This window comes from Pteropus medius, unplaced genomic scaffold, assembly GCF_902729225.1.
Source record: "Pteropus medius unplaced genomic scaffold, Ma_sr-lr_union100, whole genome shotgun sequence".
NCBI classification, from domain to species: domain Eukaryota; kingdom Metazoa; phylum Chordata; class Mammalia; order Chiroptera; family Pteropodidae; genus Pteropus; species Pteropus medius.
Genome location: NW_024351543.1, coordinates 10,008,760 through 10,033,668, shown reverse-complemented (window position 1 = coordinate 10,033,668; position 24,909 = coordinate 10,008,760). Strand labels below are relative to the sequence as shown.

Sequence of the window (24,909 nt, the reverse complement as noted above, 5' to 3'; positions counted from 1 at the left end):
GAACAGAAATATAAAGTAGTAACAATTTCAAGCACACAGAAGTTAATGATGACTAAAAGTACCCCATGTGAGGAAGGGAATCACAGCTATGTCCAGGGCTTGAAACGTTGGACTGAGTTGAATTTCTTGCACTTAAGAGAGAAAGCCAATATGAGCTGTGGCCAATGTGTAGAATTATGATTATACAAAGTTGCATAACTAGGGAGGCAGGAGGAAAAACAACCACAGAAATAGGACCTGGGCAAAGGTACACACTGGCTCAGTGACTGAATGGGCAATAGGCCTAGTATCACTACTTGACAAGAATTCCAAGTTGGCAATATAAGACTTGGTTCTGAAATGGATGCCTTAGAACGGTCCATTGAAGACACCACAGAACTTAGCCTGCAAAGAGTGACAGATCTTCCCACCAAAGGTGAGTTTTCAAACTAACACTCCAAAATATATAAGAAGACAAACACAAAATAAGTAGTCCCTCCAAAATTAACTACTGAGATTTACTCAAGAAAAAAAAAAGTTACATAATAATCTGAAAGTATCTTTAAAACTTCTAAGTTAGGACTTAATAAAAATATAGAGAGAGTTTCACTTCCTGGATGTCAGCATAAGGAGCTCTGTGGACATGGTCCCCAGGGAAATAAGCATAAGTGGTGAAAATATTTTTTAAAAATCATTTAAAGTCTCTGGAAATTGTCTTATGGGTATACAGCAAAGAAGAAATATTCATTCACGAAAATCTACAAAATTCAGTAATAATAGCAGGAGTCCATGGAAGCTGAGTCATGACTTGCTCTCTCCTTCCCTAGCCCCCCACATCAGTTTGATGGAAGCGCTACCCTAGGTAGATGAGACCAAAAAGATGGGGCTCCCTCTACCCTCAGCTTTCAATCAAAGGATATGCATGTCACCAGGAGGTGCAGGTCATGAGCTTTGATTTATTCCCTCCAACACTGAGTTGAAAAGGCCAAATTCCTGGTGAATGGAGCCAAGATATTGGGCTCTCTTTTTTAATCCAACCTTTTTAAAATATTTTTTGTGTGTGATTTATTCTTTGACTTGTTGGTTATTTAAGAATGTTTTATTTAATTTCTACGTATTTGTGAACTCTTCCCTCTCCCCCTCGTTCTTTCATAGAATCTTTCCATTTCCCCCCCACACACACTTTACCAATACATTCCTAAAGACCAATTTATAGCAGCTCCGTCTACCCAGCCCATCATTTCCAACTATGAAGAAATCATTACAAGGCATACTAAAAGGCAAAAAACACAGTTTGAAGAGACAGAGCAAGCATCAGAACCAGATTCAACATGGCAGAGATGTTGGAATTAACAGACCAGGAATTTAAAACAACTATGATTAAAATGCTAATGGCTCTACTGAATAAAGTAGACAGCCATTTAAGCAGAGAGATGGAAAGTCCAACAGAGAATAAAAAGGAAATGTTAGAAATCAAAAACATTGTAACAGAAATGAAGAATGCCATTGATGCACTTATTAGTACACTGGGCACAGCTGAGGAAAGACTCTCTGAGCTTGAGGATATCTCAATAGAAACCTCCAAAACTGAAAAGCAAAGAGAAAAAAATATGAGGGGGGGGGGACCCAAGACCTGTGGGGCAACTACAGAGGTGCAACATACGTGTAATAGGAACTGACAGCCCTCGTCTCCCACCACTCCTCAAGCATGACCCTCAGCTGATCCCTACAGAGACTGAGGTTGTTCCTACCACTGTCTCTCTTTCTACGCTATTCACTTCACTTTCTACACTCCCTTTCCTCATCTTACATTCAATCCAAATTATTTTAGGGCTCAACCAAAGGCATCTGATTCCCATTGCCCCAGCCCACACTGATCTTGCCCCCTCTGAACTCCTCTGACACATCCCATCTGTACCATATGTACAAGACCATGATTAGGACAAGCCCTGGGATGAGCACATGGGTACTGAGGAGTGGCCACATTTTATACCCTTATTATTCCTGCATGAAGCAACCAGTGCCCCATGGCAACTGTAGCTCTGTTCAACCCCTAAGTCTATGTGCGAACCTTTCATACCTGTTTTCCAGCCTCAGGTTGTGTGACAGGCTGTGCGTTATCTTCCTCAGGAGATTCAATGTCATCTTCTTCCTCGGCGAGTGGGGCCAACCAAGTCCAATCATGCCCGACAACCAAGGTCTTTGGTGCAGAAGTTAGGACACTGAACTCCTCCCAGGTCTCTGGGCCTTTTTTCACTTCTGTGACCAGGGGAATGACATCTTTGCTCTCTGCAGAAGAGCCTCCTGCCACCTCTTTCTGCTTTGGTAAGTTTTGCCTCCTGTACCGCTTGCAACAGAAATGCTCAAGAGTATGTAGCATAAAACAAAAAGCCCGGTGGAACCGATCCAAGGCTAACTGGACTTTGGTTTTCTTGGCCTCTCCTTCTGAGTTCCCATCTCTCTCCTCATTGCTAAAGGAATTGAGCAGCAAGGCAATGAAGAGGTTGAGTACCTGGGGAGGGGCATGGAGAATGAAAAATTTAGCAAAGGAAAGGATACGGTAGGTTTCCAGAACAACTATTCACCAAGACCCCAAACAAAATCAAATGAGAGTTCTCTCCTTCTATTTCTCAAGAAAGTTCATCTATAAAATAAGTAAAAGGAGAGACAATTAAGGAGTAATAGAAATAGCATAAGACAAAAAAAAAAAAAAGGAAGCGAAAGGGTACAAACAGCTAAAATCTAGTTTATCTGCATATAAGCAATATGTAGAGTCTGGCTAGGGTAGAGCAGAATGGTATAACCATGTGGCAAAATCAGAAGTGTATATTCTTGGGGAATTGGACAGAATCATGAGCTTGGATTTTTGCTGGAATTGCCCACAGGGATATGAGACTGATGCTTAGACCACTGTGGGGTCCTCTCCTGTTTACACAATTTGAGAGATGCTGTACTTTAAGCAAGATCTTCAGGTCCCGCTGCTCGATCTGCACTGAGCTGTTGGGGCAGAGCCAGAGGGGTCAGACTCAAATCTCCAGCTCTTCTACTGAAGCACATATCACTTTAAATTCAGATCATCTAAACAGCTTTCTACTTAGGATTTTTGCCTACACTTAAATACCCCTAATTCATCTTCTTTATCTCTTCAAACTCCTTTTTGTGGTTCTCGCCAGCTCAAAAATACCATTCTCAAGTACCATACGTTACACAAATCCTTTCTTAATGCTCCCTTCCTACTCCCACTGGTGATACCCTGCTCTTCTGATCTTCTGTATCACTTACTATCTAGCTACACTACTTATTAAGTACTTAGGATAAAACTATCGTGTGCAGGCACCTAATTATGTTTGCACCACAGCCCCAATCCGATTCTGAACATCCTGTGTGCTCAGGCATCCCTGCATGTCTCCTGTCCCTTCAGACCCCCACTGGTGTACGCCTAATTAGCCTCTCCATAAATACCTATGGTTCCAGCTGCAAGTAACAGGCTCAAGACAGCTTAATAAGAAAATGTAACATAACCAGAAATTTGAAAATAAAACAGGGAACCAGTTATGAAATGAAGATAGGCTTGTTCCACCTTTTCACTCTACCTTCCTCAGTGCTAGCTTTGTCTTAGGCTGATTTTACTCACAGTTGCACAATGTTTGTGGTTCTGCCAGGAGTCAGTCATAAAATGGCCTAGAGGGAGTAAAAGGGCCTTTTCTCCCCTCATCCCTTCTTCTTTTTAGAATAAGGAACCTTCCTCATGGACATCCCTTTACATCTTATTGACCAAATTAAGTCACAAACTCCTATCTCAGCCAATTATTAGCAAAGAAAATATGACGATTTTATAATAATTACCCGGAGCAGAATAGCTATTGGGGCATCAGTCAACATGAACACCAAATTCAAACACAAATTATTAATATCATATAACATTAAACTTATTATACTTAGAATAAGAATTTCACTAGTGACGTGTTTCAAAAGAAGCCAATACATTTGTCTGTCCACAGATTTCTTTTAAAGTCTGAGACACTCACCACGAGCTTTCCTATCACCATGATCAACAGAAAGACAACAATGCACAGCTGTGCGTTATCGACGTTTTGCATACACTCCCACATGTTTTCGATCCATTCCCCACAGAGGATGCGGAACACCACCAGAAAAGAGTGATAAAAGTCCCCCATGTGCCAGCGCCGTGGACACTTTTCGGAATTGAATTTAGAGCCGAACATCTGCATGCCGACTACTGAGAAAATAAAGACCACAATGGCCAGGACCACGGTCAGGTTTCCCAGGGCTCCAACGGAGTGGCCGATGATCTTAATCAGTGTGTTTAAAGTTGGCCACGATTTGGCTAACTTGAAGACTCTTAGCTGTAGAAACAGACAATGAACAAAAACAGAAGAAAAGCCAGTTAAGGACAAACTCTACCTGTTCGCCTGTAAAACAAATGATATATTCCCAAAACACAGCGTTAATGGTTTTCAAACATCTTTTCAAGGCCAAATCCATCCTGAGCATAGTTACCAACTCCATGTCCCAATCTGATACTCATCTATATCTATTTTTTGGTTTTAAAAATGGAAATATTTTGTTCTAATTATATTTCAATGATAAAAACTTTGGGATCGTGATGATGGAATTGAGCATACAGGTTTATTACATAAAATATATACCAGGAGTTAAAAACTTGGGCTTGAGAGCCAAATCCATCCCATTGACCATTTTTGTATGGCCTCAGAAGTAAGAATGCTTTTTACATTTTTAAATGTAATAATCAAGAGAAGGATATTTTATTACACATTAAAATTGTCTGAAGTTCAAATTTCCACCTTCATAAAGTCACACTCATTTGTTCTTGAATGTCTATGGCTACATTTGTGCTACGATGACAAAGTTGAATGGTTCAACAGAGACCATATGACCTGTAAGGCTGAAAATATTTACCATCTGGCCTTTTACAGAAAATGTTTGCTAATTCCTGCATTATATAACTTAGGTTGCGAGTCTGAATCTAAAATTTATGACAATGAGTGTCATATGTTTTGTAACCAGGAGAGAAAAGGCAAACAGCTACTCACAAAAAGAGACATTTTTTTCCATGGAAACCTACAGACATTTCAAGAGGCAATAGCATTAGAGAAAACACAGAAACCAGTTTTATAGGTTATTTCTTATAGTAACTTTCAATGTAAACCAATGGTTTAACTCCAAGGTACAATGTTGTTCAGTTATCAACTATTTAGGGGTGGAAATATTGCAGGTCAGTAAGTCTTATGTCCCAAGAGAAGGACCATCACTGTCTACTCAGAGTGGAGCTAGGAGAAATTGTGGTTTTAGTCGCATATGCAGACAATGCCACAGAGTTTCTTGCTTCAGTGCGTGGCTGAAATAAGCCTAAACAATAGTAAAGTAATGTAATTTTGCTCACTTGAGTACCAATAAAACTTTAGGAGAGCAGCTTAACAATGCCTCGCTTTGAGCAGTATGATCTCCTAACATATCCCAAGTATAAAATGTTTACTTAGGTAACTGAATCAAATGTCTTACTCTATAGGCTTAGAAATCCTATCCATGTCAAATTAATATTTGAAAAAGGACAAAAGGCCATCTTTTGTGGTTTCCTAATTCTCCTCTCAGATGTGATTTCTCTATAGCTTCTTATCTACACCTCTCGTGGGCTTGGTCACACTTTACTTTGCCTTGTGGTCATTTCTGGTTCTGTCTTGTGAACTGCAAATTCCTTGAAAACAGTGCTTTCCTCATCTCTGAGCTTTCCCTTGTGTCAGCTCATATCAGGTACTCTGCAAATGTTGTGAGAATGCCCGCAATGGTTAGTGGATGGAGGGCAAAGTCTACAGAACAGGAACGAGGCACTGATAGCAGTGAGGAGGGACTTGTGAGACAGCATCTGCTGGCAGCACCCATCCCTTCCTGGGATCTGGAGTCTAAACCACCTTGGTGAGCCCAGAGGTGATGGTGCCTGGCTCAGAGCTCCGTGGGGGAAGAGATCATTGGAGTGATTGTACACAAAGCAAAGAACGGAGTCCTGACACCGTAAGACACAATTTTGCATAGGGTTGCCTAAAGGGTCATCTTGGCGGGGTGGGGGTGAGGGTGGGGCTAAGAGAGTAGGGGTTCAGTTGACAGAAGACCTCCTGGGGCTCCCAATGGTATCAAAGACCTGGGTGGGAAAAGGAGTACAGTTCTGGTTCTTGGGTTAATGTAAGACAAGCTAAAGTTTAACCCAAAATAGCCACTGAACTCACTCAAGACTCTTTTCAATCCTGGCTGCTGAAGTTATTCAGTAAAATAAGAAAGTAAGTGCCTCACCACTCGTAGGGAATGGAACAGCGGCACATTTATTTTATTCATCATCACATCTGTAACACTGAGAAGAGCGACAATGCTGTCAAAGACGTTCCAGCCTCGGCGAAAGTAGTGGTAGGGGTCAAGCGCGATGATTTTTAGGCACATTTCTGCCGTAAAAATGCCAGTGAACACCTACAGCGAGACAAGGAAAAATGAGAAAAGGAAATTACCTCTCCTTGGACACACACTTTTAAGAATGGTCCCAGGGAATTACAGAGGTCACGGAGAAATAAAATGTATTCTCGCGGTCGCACAATATACCCTGAAATCTATGAAAAAGACACATTTACTACTGTCCATGAACCTCACTCTACCTTTACTCCCCTGTCCACCCCCTTCCGTGGTGCCCAGTCCAACGTTACCAAGCTCACAGACATCGGGATGGAGAAGAAATGTTATTTCTCATTCTGTCAAAAATAAGGCAAAATTAGCTTCTTTTGGTAGACGGCAAAATGATAGGAAGTCTCGATCGACTCCTCTGAGTTCTCTTTAAAATGCTAATAAAAACTCCAAAAAGGGAGAACTATACAACAGCTCTGAAAATTAAAGATAAATATCCTCCATAAACCAGAATCCAGGAGGAGTTCGCCTAAACCACTCAATATCAACATCTTGATCAGAAAAATTTTAAAACGGGGCCCAGAGCAGAGAATTGAAAAACACTACCAGAGACAGAAAAATGTCTTTGAGCAACTCAATTAGAGGATAAGCCCTAGATTGATTATGGCTGAAAGGAAGATTAGTGAGTTGGAATATAATCCTAAAACCTCACTCAGAACACAGGGCTTTTCACTCTAGAACTAAATACCAGAGAATTAAAAAAGAGGGGTAAAAATTGCAAAAGTGGTTAATTATGTGTTTTCCATGAGCGAAAATAATTTTTTGTCCTGTCTTTGATACTTAGATAAATAGTCTTAAGAAACTTGCAAAATGTTTAATACGCAGTAGCCAAAATCAAAACTAAATCTATTTTCTATATCTTTGATATAGAAGATAAAACAAAGCATTTCTTCATAGCAAATAGCACATTCTCCATCTCTCTCTCTTTCTAATAAATGGAAATGAGAAAATTATAGTATGAAAATTATAAAGTAAAATAAAAAGGGTTAAAGCCTTTAAAATGTTGTCAGTTATAACTATCCTCTATAGTTCTAGAAAATAAAAACAACAACCTGCAAATGATTAAATCTCCCTCTTAAAAGTAACAGATGATCTTTTTTTAATGCATGGCTAACCAAATGTCATTTTGCTCATGTGAGCACTAATAAAAGGCCAGGGTGGTCTCCTTACAGACAGTCTGCATCTAAGTTCTTTTAATTCATCTAAATTATTTTATTTCAATTACTTACTATTTATTTTTAAAATTCTCATAATAAAATGACATGAGTCAAAATAAAAGGATAGGCAAAGATAAATCCAGGATAGAAAATAAAAAAGAAATCAAGGGTGACAAAGAAAATTCAAAGCTTATATCTACCTTTTCCAATATTGCTAGCTACCCCTGCCCAATGCCACACCCAGTGCCTAAAGGCATGTAGTTTTGCCTGTTCTAGTTAGTTAACTGTGCTGGACTGATCCTCAGCCCCTTTGACACACTCCTCCTCCTCTGGTCTCCTTCAGGCTGTAGGTGTCTGGCCCTACGGACTCCCTGATGCCTTGGGACCATTGGTTTTGCAATCCAATTCCAGTGCTATTTATGGCTTCTTGGGAGCTCAGTGTACTCCCCTGATTCTGGGTATCCTGAAGCCTAAAGAGTCCATTTCCAAGTCCAGGCCTACAAAACTCCATAGGCCAGCTTAATCCTGGCCCACCAGCAGAGGGAGGTTTGGACGTATTCTTTGGAACTCAAAGCTCCCTGGTCTCCATCTACCACTGCCATAAGGACACAATAGATGGAGTGGCTGCCATCTTTGTACTGTATGTCTAAAGAATACTGAACATGGAATGGAATCACGGCTACGTGCCAGCTCTACATGCTTCTCATCAATTTTCAGGAGTTGGGGTGCCGCTGCTGCCTGTGTCCTCAGACACCAACGATGTCCCTGTCTCTCCTTCTGCTTCTGGAGAGAGTGAAGAAGAATGTCACTTAATTAGCCAGCTTCTGACTGCAAAATGCAGCTTCACCTCAACACTCAGGATGCCTAGTCAGTGGAAAATCTGAGGGGGCTTTTCTCATAGTTGGACCAGCTGATAAGTGATGAACATCTCTGCAATTGTAAAGCCCTGTCCGGGGGAATAACTCTGGGTTCTTTGGGTATTCTCTGGAACTTATCCAATAACTCCATCTACCAGGAGGTGCTGAAAGATGGCTCTGCTGACTCTGATGAGACAGGGAGCATGGCCCTGAGGGTATAGCATTCTGCTTTCAAGTGAAACAAAACCATCAGCCCAATTCTTGGGACACTTCAGCAGGAGATAGCTGAATACACTGGCCTGGAGCCCAGAAGACTAAGCCTGTTAGAAGGTACTGTGTGTGTTAAGTTTATCATGCAGCATGGAACCTGACCCAACCCTTGAACACTGCCAAGGCACCTCTGCCTAAAGGCAGTATGGGGAGAGAAACTTACATGCAGACTGTCTGTAAGGAGATCCACCCTAGCCTTGTACGGCAGTCTCACTGTAGCCCTGCTCCTCCTGGGAGGGATGTGGGACTGAGGGTAAGGTAGCTGTCTCCGGTTCTACACCATCCTTAACTTGATACATAGAAGTAGCTCTGTGGACCAACTCCTGATTCAATAGATACAGCGGGTTCTCACCAATGTAAATAAGTGAATTTTAAAAATATATCCATCCATCCATCCATCCATCCATCCATCCATCCATCCATCCATCCATTCATCCATCCAAACACACTGCCTAGAAATACTCTGCAATGCTAAAAATGATCATCTTTGTTAGTAGGACCATAGGAAATGAGTTTCTTCTTTGTATTTCCTTTATTTTTATTTTCCCTTATTTTTAAACTCTAAAAAAGCATATATTGCTTTTCAAAATGGAAAAATAAAATAAAACTTTAAGAAGAAAGGGCTAGACATTCTGGTAAGATTTTTAGCCTATTAACTCATTAGTTAATTTGGGTAGAACATTCAGTTGGTAATTATTTGTAATTTCTGATATTTTGGAGACTAATCTTCCTTTGGGAAAAAATGTCTTCCGCAGGAACTATGAATTAAAGTAAACAATTCTTGAAAAGTCAGCTCTCCTATACTAGTTTGCCCAATTTAACTGAGACTAGATTCATCCAGTAAGAAACATACTGAAGCAGACTCAAATCTGGATCCCTACCCCACAGCTAAGGACACCCACTTCCAGGAAAGTGCTTGGCCTTGACTCATCTTTCCAGTGGAATAACACCTAGTCATAGCAGCCACATTATTTTGTGACAAATGATGTCATCAGTATCACCAATGACCTTGGTATTCATTATCATGAGCCTCTGGATATGGTTAATGTTTTTTTAATTATTCTAAGCAGTTGACATTTAAAGATGTCTACTTGCTTCTGGCTTACGATTGGATGACTAAAAAGACACCATAATATACTAGAGGGGCCAACACAGGCCCTGTGGGAAACTACTGAACTGAGTAAAAACAAAACCCTAACTGTCATCTTTTCTCTTTACTCCACTTAAGAGGACCAAAGACCTAGGTTGGGTTGGGCCACTCACAAAATGTCTAGACTTGGAAAGGGTTATAATTCAAAGTTTGAAATATGTTTTATTTAAAAAGCCTAAAGTTACCAAATTTCCTGTATACAAAATACGCTCAAAACTCTGGTCCATTTTGTGATGCTCCATGGCCAAGAAGATAGTATTGATTATGATGCAGATGGTGATGGCCAGCTCAGTAAAGGGGTCGGTCATCACGGTTCTCAGGGCCTTCTTAAAGCATATCCACCGGGGGCTACAGTCCCACACGAGGTATCTGGATGCCAGGTTTTCCCCACACGGGAAGCAAGCCTCCTGGGATTTTTCTTGTTCTGGAGGAGAACGAAAGAGCAGTTGAGGAGTTATCTCTGAACCAGTCTGGCTGCTCTCTGCCTGAGTACATTCCTTCCCTCCTCTTCTCTGGGGTCTCTCGTTATACATGATCAGTCGAGAAGGGCAATGACTGGTGTAGCCGGGGAGGTGCCCCACATCCAACTTTCATGGGGTGGAGTCAGGTATGTCAATTCTTTACATTTGTATTGAACATTTAGGAACTGGGCTGCACTGTTAGAGATACAAATGAGTAAGTCAGCACTCTCTCTTCCATGGGGACCAATGAGGGAGACAGACACCAGCCTCAAGTTATGTTCCCTCCAGGCAGACCATACTGACAGCTGTAACAGAGGCATGGGGAGCTATTGGGGCTCAGGGGAAGGAGATACAGTCAGGCAGGAGCATTTATACGCACTGAAACAAGCAGCCCTCTCTCAACTGCTTGATTTCAGGCCTCAAAGCGACTGCCCCTCCGATTTCCCTGGCACCATTTCAGGGATTCATGCAGGCCATGTGAGGTAATGCGACAGGCTCAAAAGGGCCTCATTCTTACAGGGACTTGAGTCTTGCCCTTGATCCCCAACCCCTTAGCTGGGTCCTTGTTACCTGCTGTTAATCAGGTGCATCAGATGGATCCAGACTGTCAACATAGGTCTTCTATTTCCATTCCAGATTCCTAACTCTATCTTCAGTGACAACGGCCACCTACTGGAAACTTCGATGTCTTCTCTTCTTTGGCTGACTATCACTGTCACTGAGACCTCCTGTGATTGCCTGGCCTAATCAGGAGGTTTCATTTGTGCTCTTAGTCCCAAGTTTAGTCAGTTCCCACCCTACCCAAGTACCGACTCAGGGCGGGCCAAGAGGGAAGACCCATTTCTTCCAAATCACTTTGCTCACGTGCTCCAAAAAGGCACAGGAAATCACTCTTTGCAAGAAGTACAGTGGGCTGCAGAGGGTTTCGGGGTGGGGAGCGGGGAGGAGGACAGGGGCTTAAGAGAGGGAGAAAGGAAGGACGTCATCGAAGTTAGGCTCCCTGTTGGGCTGAGAGTCAGAACTTACCCTGCATGGTGATGGTGAGGATGCTGACAGCACTCAGCGCCCTCTGCCTTTGGAGAGGGTCTCTGTGCTCTTCGCAGAAGTCCACTGACAGGTTCTGAGACAGTCGTTTGGTTTGCTCTAGGAGGTAAGGCTGTAAAAGAAGACATGGACTTTCTAAGAGAAGGTGCTGACTCTTCAAAACTTCACAAACTGCTTTGTTTCAATGCCACATACAGCATAGATGTTCAATATTTTGCATAGACTGATTCATTTCAACATCATGGCATGACAGATGTTCAGTTTTCTTATTTCATATTTAATAAATGAGAAATATGGTTTGACCACTCATACTTTTTATGTATGCACATTTCTAGAATCTTACCTATAAATTTTTTTCTTTCTCTGTGACTTACTCATTGTCAACAAAGAGCAAATCTAATTTTACAAAAACTAACGAGCAATGGTTCAGAGTATGAAAGCAGTAAAAAGTCTTAATTTGGAAACCATGTTTACAAAGGGCAGAAGTGGGAAATAAGTTTAGAAAGGTGGACTGGGGACAGAAAGTGAAGTGCCTTAAATGGCTGCCTAAATAGATTTTGAAATAGTCAGTTACTGAAAAGAACTGTCAAAATAAATACCACAAAATCTCTGTACTAAAACTCAAGTGTTCTCTCAGGCTGTGCCCAACGGCTTATTGACTCTACCTCACTTACAATTCTAAATACTCTGGAGATTAAAGGACATAAACCATCAGCTATCCAAGAAACGCGAGTATTCATAATGAGTTATTTCCCAAAAGTTCTGACCAAGTAGGGCCCCAGAGGGAACTATCCCTTTGTAATAAGCTACTCTAAAGGCAGCCTGTAATCCTTCTATAACTATTTCTTGTTCTACATAAAGGAAAGAGACATTTTGTATTAGGTGTGTGGGTCTTTGTGGAACAAAGAGAAACTTTCAAATTTTAAAAAATTATTTGCAGTCTCTTCAATAATGCTGTGGTCTGACAGCAAAGAAGCCTCTAAACTATGAGATCTTTTCATCACTCCATCAGAAGACTGCTTACAGCAGTGGATGAGGTCCATCCATCTACTTCTGCAAAGGCCCCTCACTCCCTTTCCCCACCCCATTCTCTGGCAGGCACGCTCACTTCGATCTTCCTCCTGTCTCAGAAAAGTGGCTCTAGCCATTATTCCCTGGCCTCTATCTTTAACATTTTTCCCTCTTCTGACTTCTCTTCCACAATTAACACATGTTTAAACATCTCCTACCGTAATAAGAATAGCTATTTTCCTACGGCACACACCGCCTCCCGCCCCATAGCTTCATTCCAGCATATCCAACCTGCTACTCGATATCCCTGCTTAGATGCCCATAAGCACCTCAAAACTGACACGTCCAAAACTGAACTTGCTATCCTCCTCGTCCTCAGAACACGTTTCTTTCCTGTCTCAGTAAATTACCCTCCATCAAGTCAGCCACCCAAGCTATACACTGGGCATCATCCCCACCCTCCACATCTAGTCAGTTGCCAAATTTTATCTTCTGTAGGTCACCGTCGTCTGTTCATCTCTCTCCATCCTCCTTGCCCTAACCACAGTTCAAGCCATTGTCCTCTCTTATTGTAACAACTTCTTAATTGGTTGACTCCAGTCTTGCCCTCCTCTAATCGCCTTTCTCCGATCCACCCAGGATTTCGAAAATGTAAATCTGGTCACATCACTTTTGCTTAGAACTTTCCAAGGCTGCTTAACCCCTTGCTCTCAGTGTAAAGAGTGAACTCCTTAGCTTGGTTTTAAGGCTTTTTTGTAATGGCCCCATCTTACCACTGTAGCCTCTTGCTACCCACTACTCCATCCTCATCACATACACACAGACACAGACACACACACAGACACACACACAGACACACACACACACACACGTGCATGTGCACACACACACTTGCAAGTTTTCTACGGGGTCATGGTCTCCTGCTCCGCTTCACTTCCAGGCCTTTGTCATTGCATGTGTTTTCTCTCTACTTGTGCTCCATTCTTTCTTTTACCTATTAATTCATCTTTTAAGCTTAGATGCTGCTTCCTCTGGGAACGCTTCTCTGATCTACTTCCCTTCCTCCAGCCCCCACCAAGTCTGGAAGTGTGGGTTGGCTGTCTGAAGCAGATGCTACTGTTGGCCCCAACCTATGTCCTCAGGCTTTACCCTGAGGGCTTTCTCTGACAACTCTAACCCCCTCTGCCCTAATGCAAGTCAGAAATATAAGAAAATTATTGTCTCCTGACCCCAGCAGTCTTTAACCAAAGAAAAGCCTAAATTGGTGTATAAATACTCTAGTGCCCTTACCCCAGAGAAGTTAAACTTCAACTATCTTCACTGGCAACTGGCTTGATAATATGCACCTCAATCGGCCACCTTCTCTTCCATGTATCCTTTCTTCCCTCCCTTCTCAGTGCTTCCTGGGATCACTTTCTAAATAACAGACTTGCACTCTAACAGCTCAAGGTTGGCTTTGGAGGGAACCCGCACTAAAACACTGCTCCTCCTCTGCTGTCCCATAGCAATCATCATGTCCGTCATCACACGGAAGAGTAATTGCCTCCTTATTAGTGTGTCTTCATCATTAGTTGTTTTTTCCTCATTCATCTCATGTAGACCCAGTACCCACCCCAGTGCCAAGCAGAGAGTAAACACTGTCAAACAGAAAGATGTTTAAATAAACATTTGTAAATAAATGGGTAATTGAGTAGACACACAGATGCAGGAAAGTATGTGCAGATAGATGCTGGATAAATGGATGAATGAATAAATGAATCCTTTCAATTAGACAGACAACTTGATCTATCTCCTTGAACAGTGATATGGTATCATTAACTCTTTGGCCAAGATTTACCTTTTTTGGGGAATCCTCATCAGACTCTGATCCTGGAACCTGTTCTTTCTCAGATTCTCTGAAAAAAAAGGACTTCCTTTTCCTGTTACCAAATAGCTTTCTCTTCTTTGGGGAAAAAGATGATGCTTCAAGGGAATTAAGTGAACTTCTGTCAATTCCCATGGCAACCAGAGCCTTAGAAAGTGAACAAAAGAAATTAATGAACAGATTATACCTCCCCATGAAACACTGCAAATGACCTCAGCCTTGGTGGGCAGTCTCTCCTCTTTTCTGGCAGCAGTGTAGATTGCTTGTCACCTAACTGGAATATGCTACTTTGTCATTATCTGGGGAACATGTCCTATTTGTCCACAGAGATTGCAGCCCTCAAAGGCAGGGAGACTCTTCCATATCTCTGTATCACAAACCCTTAGCACTGTGTCTAGTATGTACTAGGTACTCAAAAGATGTTTGTGCCTGATGATGCAGATGTTTAAGCACTTACGATGGCCTTCCTCCTGACAAATCTCTGTGGAGGGTGAGAAAGAGTATCAAACATAGTCCCTGCCCTGAAAAATCTTAGAATGTAACTGGAAAAATGTAAAGGTATCAGGGACACAATGAGAGTGGCCTATAAATATGACAGGAATTTCAAGAACGTAGAGATGGCTATTGTCTCCAGAGCCAACATTTTTGCCTTCCGAAACCCTCTCAAGAAAAGGCCTTGAACACAAACACCTCCAGATTCCCACAAGAAAACCTGGAGCAAAACCTGGATTTATATATGTATGTGCGTGTGCGTGTGCGTGTGCGTGTGTGTGGGGGTGTGTGTGTGTTTGCGTATGTGTTATCCTCTATCAAGCAATTTGGAATCTGCCCTAGAAGGCTCAGGTTTCAAAAGGTCGAAGAGCAACAAAACCAAGGGATCCCTGTTCTCAAGAGCCCTTTGCCTGGATATCTTAGTGACAGAGAATAGCAGAGCCAGTCTGCAAGGGGCTTAACTTCTCAGAAAAGCACCAGTAGAGAATGCTGTGACCAGGCCTCATACAGCAGCCTGAGCCTCAGGCCCAAAGGCCTCCGGCATCCCCCTAAGCAGAGCCCACTCTCTGACCCCATGAACCCATACCTCTTTCTCTTCCTTTAACAGCTGCTGGGCTTCCTGAAACATCTTCTCCTTGGCCTCCGTCTCAGCAGCTACGTTCTTATTCTGTTCTTCGTAAGCCATGGTGACAACAGCCAGGGTTAAATTAATGAGGTAGAAAGAGCCCAGGAAGATGACCACCACGAAGAAGAAGACTGCGAAGAGCCCCGAGGTGCGCAAGGTCTGCAAGAGACAGAGAACACACTGGCACCTTCTTCCACAGCGGGGTGGCTGTCACTTCAAGCAGAAATTCTACAGTAGCAATTGGTGTTCCCCAGCACCAGCTGGCTCAGCGGCCCACAGCATCATCCACAGCCTCCCCAGTGACGCCTGATGCCCTGTCAGCCAGAGAGGAGATGCCGTCCATATGTCACCATGGAAGTCTCAGTGACTTTTTCATCATTATCTCCAGAATATTTGCATTTTAAAATTAAAAGGCAAGAGCATTAGCAATGCTTCATGAAGACCAAAGTGCTAGTGGAACTTCTGGCAGTGTGGAATCTGGAGAGGTATAATATTTCTAGGAAGAGAAGTGTTTATACACAATTCTTCCAGATATCATGTTTATATGTTTTTTTGATGTTTCTAACAGAATTTCTAAAGCCGAATTTAACAGTAAAACTGTTAAGGATGAGGAATAGAAGACAAAGGTGGGGAATAGATGGTAGGTTATAAATAAATGATAGATCGATGAGAGAGAAAGGGAGAGAGAGAATAAAAAAATTGATAACCTGTCTATAAAGCTTCTCCCAGGAATCTTGGGTCATAAGCCGGAACATGGCAAGAAATGACCAGCCAAAGTTGTCAAAATTTGTATAGCCATAGTCAGGATTCTTTTGAGTGTGTATGCATTCAAATTTTTCAGAACAGTCACTAGATATGGGAAACAAGGGAAAAGAGAGAGAATAACATTCCCTATAGCCCAGCTTCCCTTTTCTCCCACGTGGTACTGGTTCTTCCGAGGGCCATGGGCTCACACCCGAAAGTCCCAGGTGAAGAGAGTACTCGCAGAGTGGCCACCCCGCTGTTAGCCAAGCCTCCCAGCCTGTACCTTAATGTGGGTGCCCGTCGACTCTATTCAAATAGATTGATCACTGAATTCATATTAGCAGTTTTTCATTGAAAAATGAAGTGCAATGACATAGTGAACAATTAACAGCAGAAAAGAGTATCCAATAAATACAAAGTCTCCTTCTGTGCCCAGACCCTCAGTACCACTTCCTAGAGGCAACAGTTTACATTACTTTTGTAACTTTCCAGATGTTTTCTATGAATATAGAAGCACGTATACGTTGATACATATCTTCTATAATACATATAGAGGAACATTCTTTAAACACTCTCTTGCACCTTGCTTCCTTCATGGAACAATATAGCTCGAAGATCTTTCCATACCAGCATACAGGGAGATATCTCATTCCATCTCATGCCTTACAGTCTTATGATTTCTCTAACTGCTTTGCTAATGATGCATATTTACATTTCAGTTGTTAAGAGGCTTTTGGCTTTACAAACATTTTGTATCCATTGTTTTTATTCTACAAACAATGGATATCTTGCACAGGTCCTTGCCCATACCACCAAAGCACACATCATTAAGTATATCTATATGATATACTAAGCATGCATACTTTCATAGTTTTTAATAAGCATAGTATTTTTATCAAAATAATACATGTGCGTGGTTTAAAAATCATATGGCACCAACAGCTTGTAATGAAAAACATTCCATCTTATACTCCCAAATTCAACAACTTTTAACTCTTTTACACCCATATCTCTAAATATAATGCTTCTGCTGATATCTGATTTATCAGTTTTAGTTCTTAATGATTAACACCTTATGGTAGTTAATCATTTCCTGCTTCATCACACTTATATCACTCTTCATAGAAAAATACCGTGGCTTGTGTTGATGGCTCTCCTGGGTTGAATACATTTTTACTTGAATCTTGTGTGTTGATCTTTCTAAGTTTTACTCCTTCATTTTTCTGGAGCAAGTCTCAAGTAATTTCACTCAAGATTGGGTGATCTTTGCAGATATGAATATAACTTTATTCTACATTCACATATGATTGTTAGTTTGGCCAGAGATAGAATTCTGGGTTGAAAATTATTTTTCCTTAAAAATATGAAGGCACTGTTCAGCTACTATCCTGTGTTATTGGTGGGAATTTTAGTGCCATTTTGATTTTGGTTCCTTTATGGATGACCAATCTTCTTTTTCTCTTTGGTTTTAAGATCTTTGCCACCAAAGATTCTGAAATGCCATGATCTTACATGACTTTTTCATTCATTGTGTTGGGCACTTTATGAAATGCTGAGGGACTTTCATCCTTAATCCCAGGGAAATTCTCTGTATTATTTCTCTGCTAATTTCTTCCTGTTTGTTTTTTCTGTGCTTTATTTCTAGAATTCCTACCTTGTCAAAAGTTGGAACTTCTGGATTGATATTTATTCTTATATTTACTGTCTCTGTCTTTTGTTGTAATTTTCTAGGCTATTTTCCCATTGATTTGTTTTAATCATCTTATCAAAAAAAGATCTCTTTCTTATTCTCTGACTGTTCCTTTTCAAAACAAGCTATTTTTGTTTTTATGTACACAATATCTCTTTAAATTTTGCCAAGCACCCTATTTAAAGTTTTAAAAGCTCTTTTTGATTCTCTGAATTCTTGCTGTTTTGTCCATGGCTCTTACAAAATGAATGCTTGTGTCCCCCCCAAAAAAAAAAAAGCCAAATGTTGAAATGCTAACCTCCAATTTGATGGTATTATGAGATGAAACAACGAAACCTTTGGGAAGTAATTAGGTCATGATGGTGGAGCCCTTATAGAGACCCTGCGAGCTCTTTAGCCCTCTTTCTACCATATGAGGATACAAGAAGAAGATAGCAGATAACCTGGAAGAGGAACCCAACCATGCTGCTGCCCTGATCTTAGATTTCCAGCCTCCAGAACTGTGAGAAATAAATTTGTTGCATATAAGCCGCCCAGTCTGTGGTATTTTGTTATAGCGGCCTGAACTAAGACAATGGTCACTTTTTCCATTTATCCTGGCCTCCTTCATGCCAAAGGCTTTCTTCAGTTGCCTGGTGAGCCTGGGCTTTCGGTCGCATTTAATCAGAGGTCCTGACGAGCTGATTGAGCCTTTGCTTGGTGGGCAGAATGGGACCCGTTGAGTGGTAGGCTTTGCTTTATGGTGACTTGGAAGGAGGACATCCATTGTGCTCTCTTTCCCAATCTCGCTGAAATTCTGTGACGTCTCAATGTTCTTATCTTCCAGGAGCCGGTTGGGACTGAAACTACTACCATACCTAATTTCCCTCATTTTTCTGGTCTCCATTCAAAATATAAGCTTGTTTTGTTCAATCTCCCCCTCTCTGAATATGCCTTCCCATCAACCTATACAGGTGATTAAGTCTCTTCTCTCGTGTTCTCATCTCAGGAAAGGCATCACCAGTCTCTAACACCGGAAATGAGAGTAACACCTATAACAGTTGTCTCTCCTCTGCACTTCCCACTTCTATCCTACACAGGCATCTGTGTACCTATATACACACTAACACTCCTCTTCAAGTCACAAATCTTATTCTTTCTATCTCCTAAAGGCCTTTGGAATTCACCCATCCATTTCTTTTCATCTCCACTGTACAGCTTCACAACTGTCTGTATTATATAGCCTCCTAAGTGGCTGCCTCATCTACTCTGTCCTTAAATTCTCCACACAGCAGCCACAGTGACCTTTAAAAATACCTAAAACAGACTCACTAAAATAGAGGACAGTCTGATGACGGCCAAAGGGGAGAAGGGTTGAGGGGGCTGGAAGAGATGGATGAAGGGTTAAAGAAGTACAAATTAGTAGTTGATAGATGGTCACGGGGATGGGGAGCATGGCATAGGGAATGCAGTTAGCATTAATGTAATGGCTAGGTGGAGGGCCAGGAGAGAGAAGGAGTAATTAGAGGGATCATTTTATAAACTATATAAATGTCTAACCAATGTACTGTATACTTGAAACTAATAACAAAATAATTTTAAAAAAAAACTTAAAAATATCTAATCTGCTCAGGTCTTGTTTCCTTTGATATCAAGGTCAAAATCTTTGGCACTGATGGGCTACTAGAACCTGCATGGTTGGCACCCATCTCCTGCCCCTCTGCATAACTAGCTCCTGGGCTTCTCATCATCTCCAACATGTTCTCATGACCCAAGGCCTTCACCTTTACCGTTCCTCCTGGCTGGTATTGTTTTCCCTATCTCCTCTCGTACCAGAATCTTCTACTTATGCTTCAGATCCACATTGTAGTCACCAGCCAGTTAGCCCTCAGGGACAGAGGCAGTGAGCAAAGTTTAAAAACCAGGCCTGGGCCCTGAACAGACCACAGCCTGGGCCCTGAACAGACCACAGCCTGTTTGGGAAGGTGACCCTGGATCTGCCATCTCTTTGAAAACTGCCATGTTTTGATCCATGTGGAAGGATGTATACTTGGAGGTGGTTTACTATAAAACTCCTGAGCTTTGAGACTATACTCAGACTGAGAGACTTATGACTGTGACACAAGCTTAGAGAGACAAGGAGACTATGAAGACCAGTTGGAAACAAAAGCTGCTGCTTCTGTGGGTCTAGGTGGTCCATCCCACCTCGGATGGATTTTACCTACAGTAACCAGACCTGCCTTGCATGGATGAGGGGTCTAGGAAGCACTGTATGTGACAGCTGCTGGGCCCTTCATTAAATGAAAACACTGCGGGTGCAATATGTCCTGTTAAAGAACATTCTAGAGAGCCCAGTAAACCTCGTATTGATTAAAGCCTATTACATCTTGTGAGTTTGACCTAATCTGAACCCATGACTACCACAAGTGGCATTAGATGATTTCCCTAATTTTAAAGACAGGCTTAAATGCCGTTATCTCTCTTAGTATCTGTGCATCTCTCTTATAACATGCATCACACTTTTGAGGATTTACTCTACATCTCTCTTCCCTGCAAGACGTCATCTCAAGAAGGCAGAGCTCCCTTATTCATACTTGTCTTCCTTGGGCCTAACACAGACCTTGGCACATGGCACTCCTTGATATCTATTTGTTTTTGAGAAATGAATACAGCCTATTTCATCAGAGTGCCTAGCATGTTATCTTAATTTGAAATACACTCAATAAATCTTCACTGAATTGAGTCTCTCACCACAGAGAGCACTGATGTCCTGGAAGAAGGAAGGGGATCCCCAAAAGGCCAGAGAGTTACCAGCTTTTGGGGTGAATGTATGAGCATGACATACAACTGTACATAATTAGAGACAGTGGTGGCCAACAGATCAGCAAACAGAAGAAGCATGCTCAGATAGTCTGCACCAGGGTGCTGCACTGAACAGGAAGTAAGAGTGTCTAGGGGCTTTCAATCATAATGCCCTTTCTTACCTTTGAAAGTCTTGAATATCCACGCCATAGAGGCAAAACTTCATGTTTTCAGTGGTTTTATGATGTTACAAATTCAGCATAACTCAGAGATGAAATCAGCTCTAAATACTTGGAAATAATTTTTAATTTAATAATGCACATCTAAACTTGCTTAGCCACATGAAATAATCAGTACTGTTTGAGATCTACCATCACTGCTTCCACAAGTCATTAGATGAAAACTGTTTGCCACATCACCTTAGAAGGTCTACAGTTGTTCTGACTAGGAGAATAATGGAGAGTATAAGGTTCTTACCTTCTACCGACTCCGGAGTTACATATTTTGAATTCAGTGGAATCTTTCTTTTCATAACAATAGTCTGAGAAAAAAAAGAAGCATAATTCAGATAAAGAAACCACTGAAATGAAAAAGAATAGCAAATATGCCAGATTATTCTTGGAACAGATTGTTCAGAAACTCTCTAAAATGATCAAAGTGGGTGTCCAGAGAGGAAATGGAACTTGAGCCATCAGGAAGGAATGAGAGAAAAGGAAGAAAAGGAAAAAGAAAGAAGGAGGAGGAGGAGGAAGCAGTGACACCACCATGTTGCTTCTCAGTATATAAAATTGAACTGAAGACCAATCTCCCCGCCCCACCCCCCGCCCCCCATCCCCTGCCGCCAGGGAAGCTGGACACAGATTCGGCCCATGAGACACTCATAAACCAAGACAGACATGGTGAAAGTGTAGTCGCATGAGAGTCAGGACACGTGAAATTGGTGTAGGGCTGACCTTAGCATGGAGAGAGTATAGCATAGAAAGAAGTGATATCATTGGAGAAAATACATGGGGATGGGGACTGGAAAGTTGGTGGTTGCCTCTGGCCAAATCTAGGCACTCTGAAGACTTTTGCAAAGCATGACAAACAAGTAGGCGGAAATCTACATGGAAAAGGATGGGAGCTGACGATCTTCTTGTGGATGTGACTTTGGGTTTTTCCTTCTCCATAGAAACCCAAAGAATGAGAAAATTCTCTAAGACATTCAACTGCCTGTATGAGAACCCTGGATGGATGTGGTCATCCCTTGCTCCTAAGAGACTCTGTAATGCAGATGTGTAGATAGTGTGAGTGGGGATAAAACAAAGTTAACATGCACAAACCAAGGAGTGAAAGGTGGGGTATTTACCATCCAAGTTAGTGGCATTCTTACAGTCCTCCCTGACACACATCTGGTTTAGATTTCCCATGAAGAGCTGCTGACCAACGAGGGCGAAGATACTTAGGCAAAAAAGAGTCAGGATCATCACATCAACAAGCTTCTTCACAGAGCGCAGCAAGGCCCCCACGATGACCTTCAGACCTGAGGAGGACAGGGGTAGAGAGAAGCCCTCACTCACACGCACTCACCAGACACAGGCAACGGGCAGACACAGAAGAGAGCAACCAGGGCCTCGGAAGCTGTCTGATAGCAGGCTGGAGCTGGAAACTGGCCAGGCCTATGATTCCGATGCCATGAGCTCTAGTTCCAACTCCACGCCCTACGTGTCGTGTGTCATCGAAGTTGTCGACATGTCGAAGACTCAGCCTCCTCATTTGCTGCCCTACGCGCACCACAGAGTTGCTCTGAAGAGCAAATGAGAAGACTTGGAGCAGAAACATGCCACGCAAGGAGTAACTCGATGACAGCTGTGCAGGCACCTCCACAGCTGGGGATCACATGTATGAGTAAGGCGCCCTTAGAAAAGGAGCCAGAGCTATATTCAACATTTAGTAGTCACTACCTATTATGAGGTACTAACCTGGGGGCAAGAAGCTGGAAGGGGGAGCTTTGTATGCACTCAAATAATGAGGATGTCCTAAACGAAAACAATTCAGATTACAAGTAACAATAGGGTGTTTTTCATTCATTCAAGAAATATTTGTTACTGTGTTTATGGCACATTGTTCTGATGCCAAAGTTACAAAATAAGAAGAACATAATCTTGTAGAGTGCTGACAAACATTTAAAATCCGCTGGGGGTGGGGGTGAGGGTGTAGAAAAGTCTTCATTTGTAGCATTTAGAGATTCCCTTGTTTAGAGATTCTCTGTAGTGTAGATTCCTCTTCTCCTTCCATATACCCTTTCTTCCCCAGCTGGTTTCCAACTACCAACATGACGTCCCTGAATGCAGAGCTGGAAAAAGATGTGGACAATCTGCTGGGGAGCCAGAACACGTCAGCCCCAGCACACCGCTGACTCATGGGACCTGCTCTCAACACAGCCGGAGAGAGAAGCAACCAGATGTGCATTGCAATGCACGTGATGGCAGTAGGTGATGAAGTTGTAATTGATTAGTGCGAACCATCATTAGTAGACTTGAGAACACAAGGCGGCAGCAGCCCTCAGAGGATGACCTTCCCACAAAGTGTGATGCCACATGGGGACATGGGGAGGAGCCTTGAGGACAAGCTAGGACATTTACTATGTCCCCAATTGCAGCCAAACAAAAAATTACTATAACCTCATCCAAGCCTGTGTTTAATCTATAAGAAGCTTGAGTCTTCTCCAAAGGCAGAAGATTTAGATGAGAGAAGATGGTGGTGATTTGTAAATAATTTTTATATAGTCCCATGAAAGACCATACCTCACATCCTTATTTTCAAAAAGCATCCAGGGATCTGATGGGTTCATGAGTCAAAATGGAGACAATGTTCACCTGCTTAGAGACGGAGGAGGAGACACTAAAGCTATTGAGTGACTGCCTGAGCGTATATTTTACATGAATGAAAATATGAGGGACTCAGCTCATGCAGGAAGCCCCTAAGTCATCCTGGGAAACCAAGGTCCACCTTGCAAAAGAGGAGAAGAAGGAAGAGGGGGGACAAATTCTATATAAGTGTCCTCTGACTAACAGTTTCTCTATCACTATGTAGTTGTTTTTCTGGAGTTTTAAAAAATAACTTACTGCTCTGTTTGAAAAGATCTAAATTGCCTATAGTTTTGATTTTGCAGCTAAGCCATTGATAGAAGAGACTAAAAGGGAAGGGAAAAGGAGAAAGGGGGAAGGACTTCAGGGAGGGAATATTTTTAATAAATACTTTTTTTGTAAAGGAAAGAGGAAGGAAAAAGAAGAGTGTGCCATAATAACCTAACTTCTTATGAACTAGAATTCATATTCACAACCCTCCTTGGCTTCATCCTGATTTACAGAGCATCTTCCTTACCTGGCTTCCAGGAGACCGACTTTGTCTTCCCTCCTACTTTACTGATGGCTCCTGTTCATCTCCTTTCCTGGTTTCTCCTCTTCTCCCCTCTCCTTTAAGGTGGCAGTGCCCCAGGACTTAGACCTTCATCCTCTTCTATTCTCCATCTATGTTCATTCTCTTGGTGATCGTAACAGATTTCATGGCTCTCAATGTCATTTATAGGCTCATGATTTCCAAAATTACATCTGCTCCCCAGAACTCCAAAATACATAATTGCCTACTTGAAACTTTCCCTTGGATGTCTCACAGTCATCTTGAACAGAACGTGTCCACAGCCAGCCCCTAATTGGACACCAAGACCTGCTCCTCTCACAGCCCTCCCTGTCTCAGTCAATGACAACTTCATCTTTCCAGTCACTCGGGCCCCAAACTGCCACTCTTTTTTTTTGTTCACACCAAGTATATAATCAACCTATCAGGAGATCCTACTATTTCTACCTTCAGATTTATGCAGAATCTGACCACTGTCCACCAACATTTCTATCAATCACCACCTAATCTGAGAATACCACCATCTCTTGCTTAGATTATGGCAGTGGCCTCTTACGTCAGTTTGGGTTCTCTGAGAAGCAGATACTATGGGACCAGATGTGCGAGAGATTTGTTGGGTGAAATGCCTGTGAAGAATAAGGGGGAGGAAGCAGTTGGCAGGGAGAGCCTCAGACTGTGACGCGGGGATGGCACCTGGGAAAAGAGAGCCGAAAGGAAGCGAGATTGGACAGGAAGAGCCTCAGACAGTAGTGCCGCTGTGACAGTCTCAACAAGATTGCTGGGGAGGCCCTGAGCCAAAGTCTCCCTACAGAGGAGTCACAGTGTGCCCAACGTGCAGGATAAGTGTGATGCTGGCGTGAACATGAATGCAGTGGTGAATCCAGCGCGGTGGCAGCTGG

The 24,909-nt window shown here is 42.2% G+C and overlaps 1 protein-coding gene across 1 annotated transcript in view; it reads right to left on the bottom strand.

Annotated features, from left to right (window-relative positions):
- The window catches only part of SCN11A (sodium voltage-gated channel alpha subunit 11), a 117,821-nt gene that overhangs the window by 29,649 nt on the left and 63,263 nt on the right, over positions 1-24,909 (bottom strand). Inside the window, exons 9-18 of the mRNA XM_039843271.1 lie at positions 21,960-22,133; positions 21,089-21,152; positions 16,104-16,245; positions 15,358-15,555; positions 14,253-14,426; positions 11,387-11,516; positions 10,085-10,323; positions 6,307-6,477; positions 4,008-4,346; positions 2,060-2,491 (exon numbers count right to left, since the gene is read on the bottom strand). Of these exons, the coding sequence (XP_039699205.1) occupies positions 2,060-2,491; positions 4,008-4,346; positions 6,307-6,477; positions 10,085-10,323; positions 11,387-11,516; positions 14,253-14,426; positions 15,358-15,555; positions 16,104-16,245; positions 21,089-21,152; positions 21,960-22,133 (2,063 nt within the window). The remainder of the gene's footprint in view (positions 1-2,059; positions 2,492-4,007; positions 4,347-6,306; positions 6,478-10,084; positions 10,324-11,386; positions 11,517-14,252; positions 14,427-15,357; positions 15,556-16,103; positions 16,246-21,088; positions 21,153-21,959; positions 22,134-24,909) is intronic.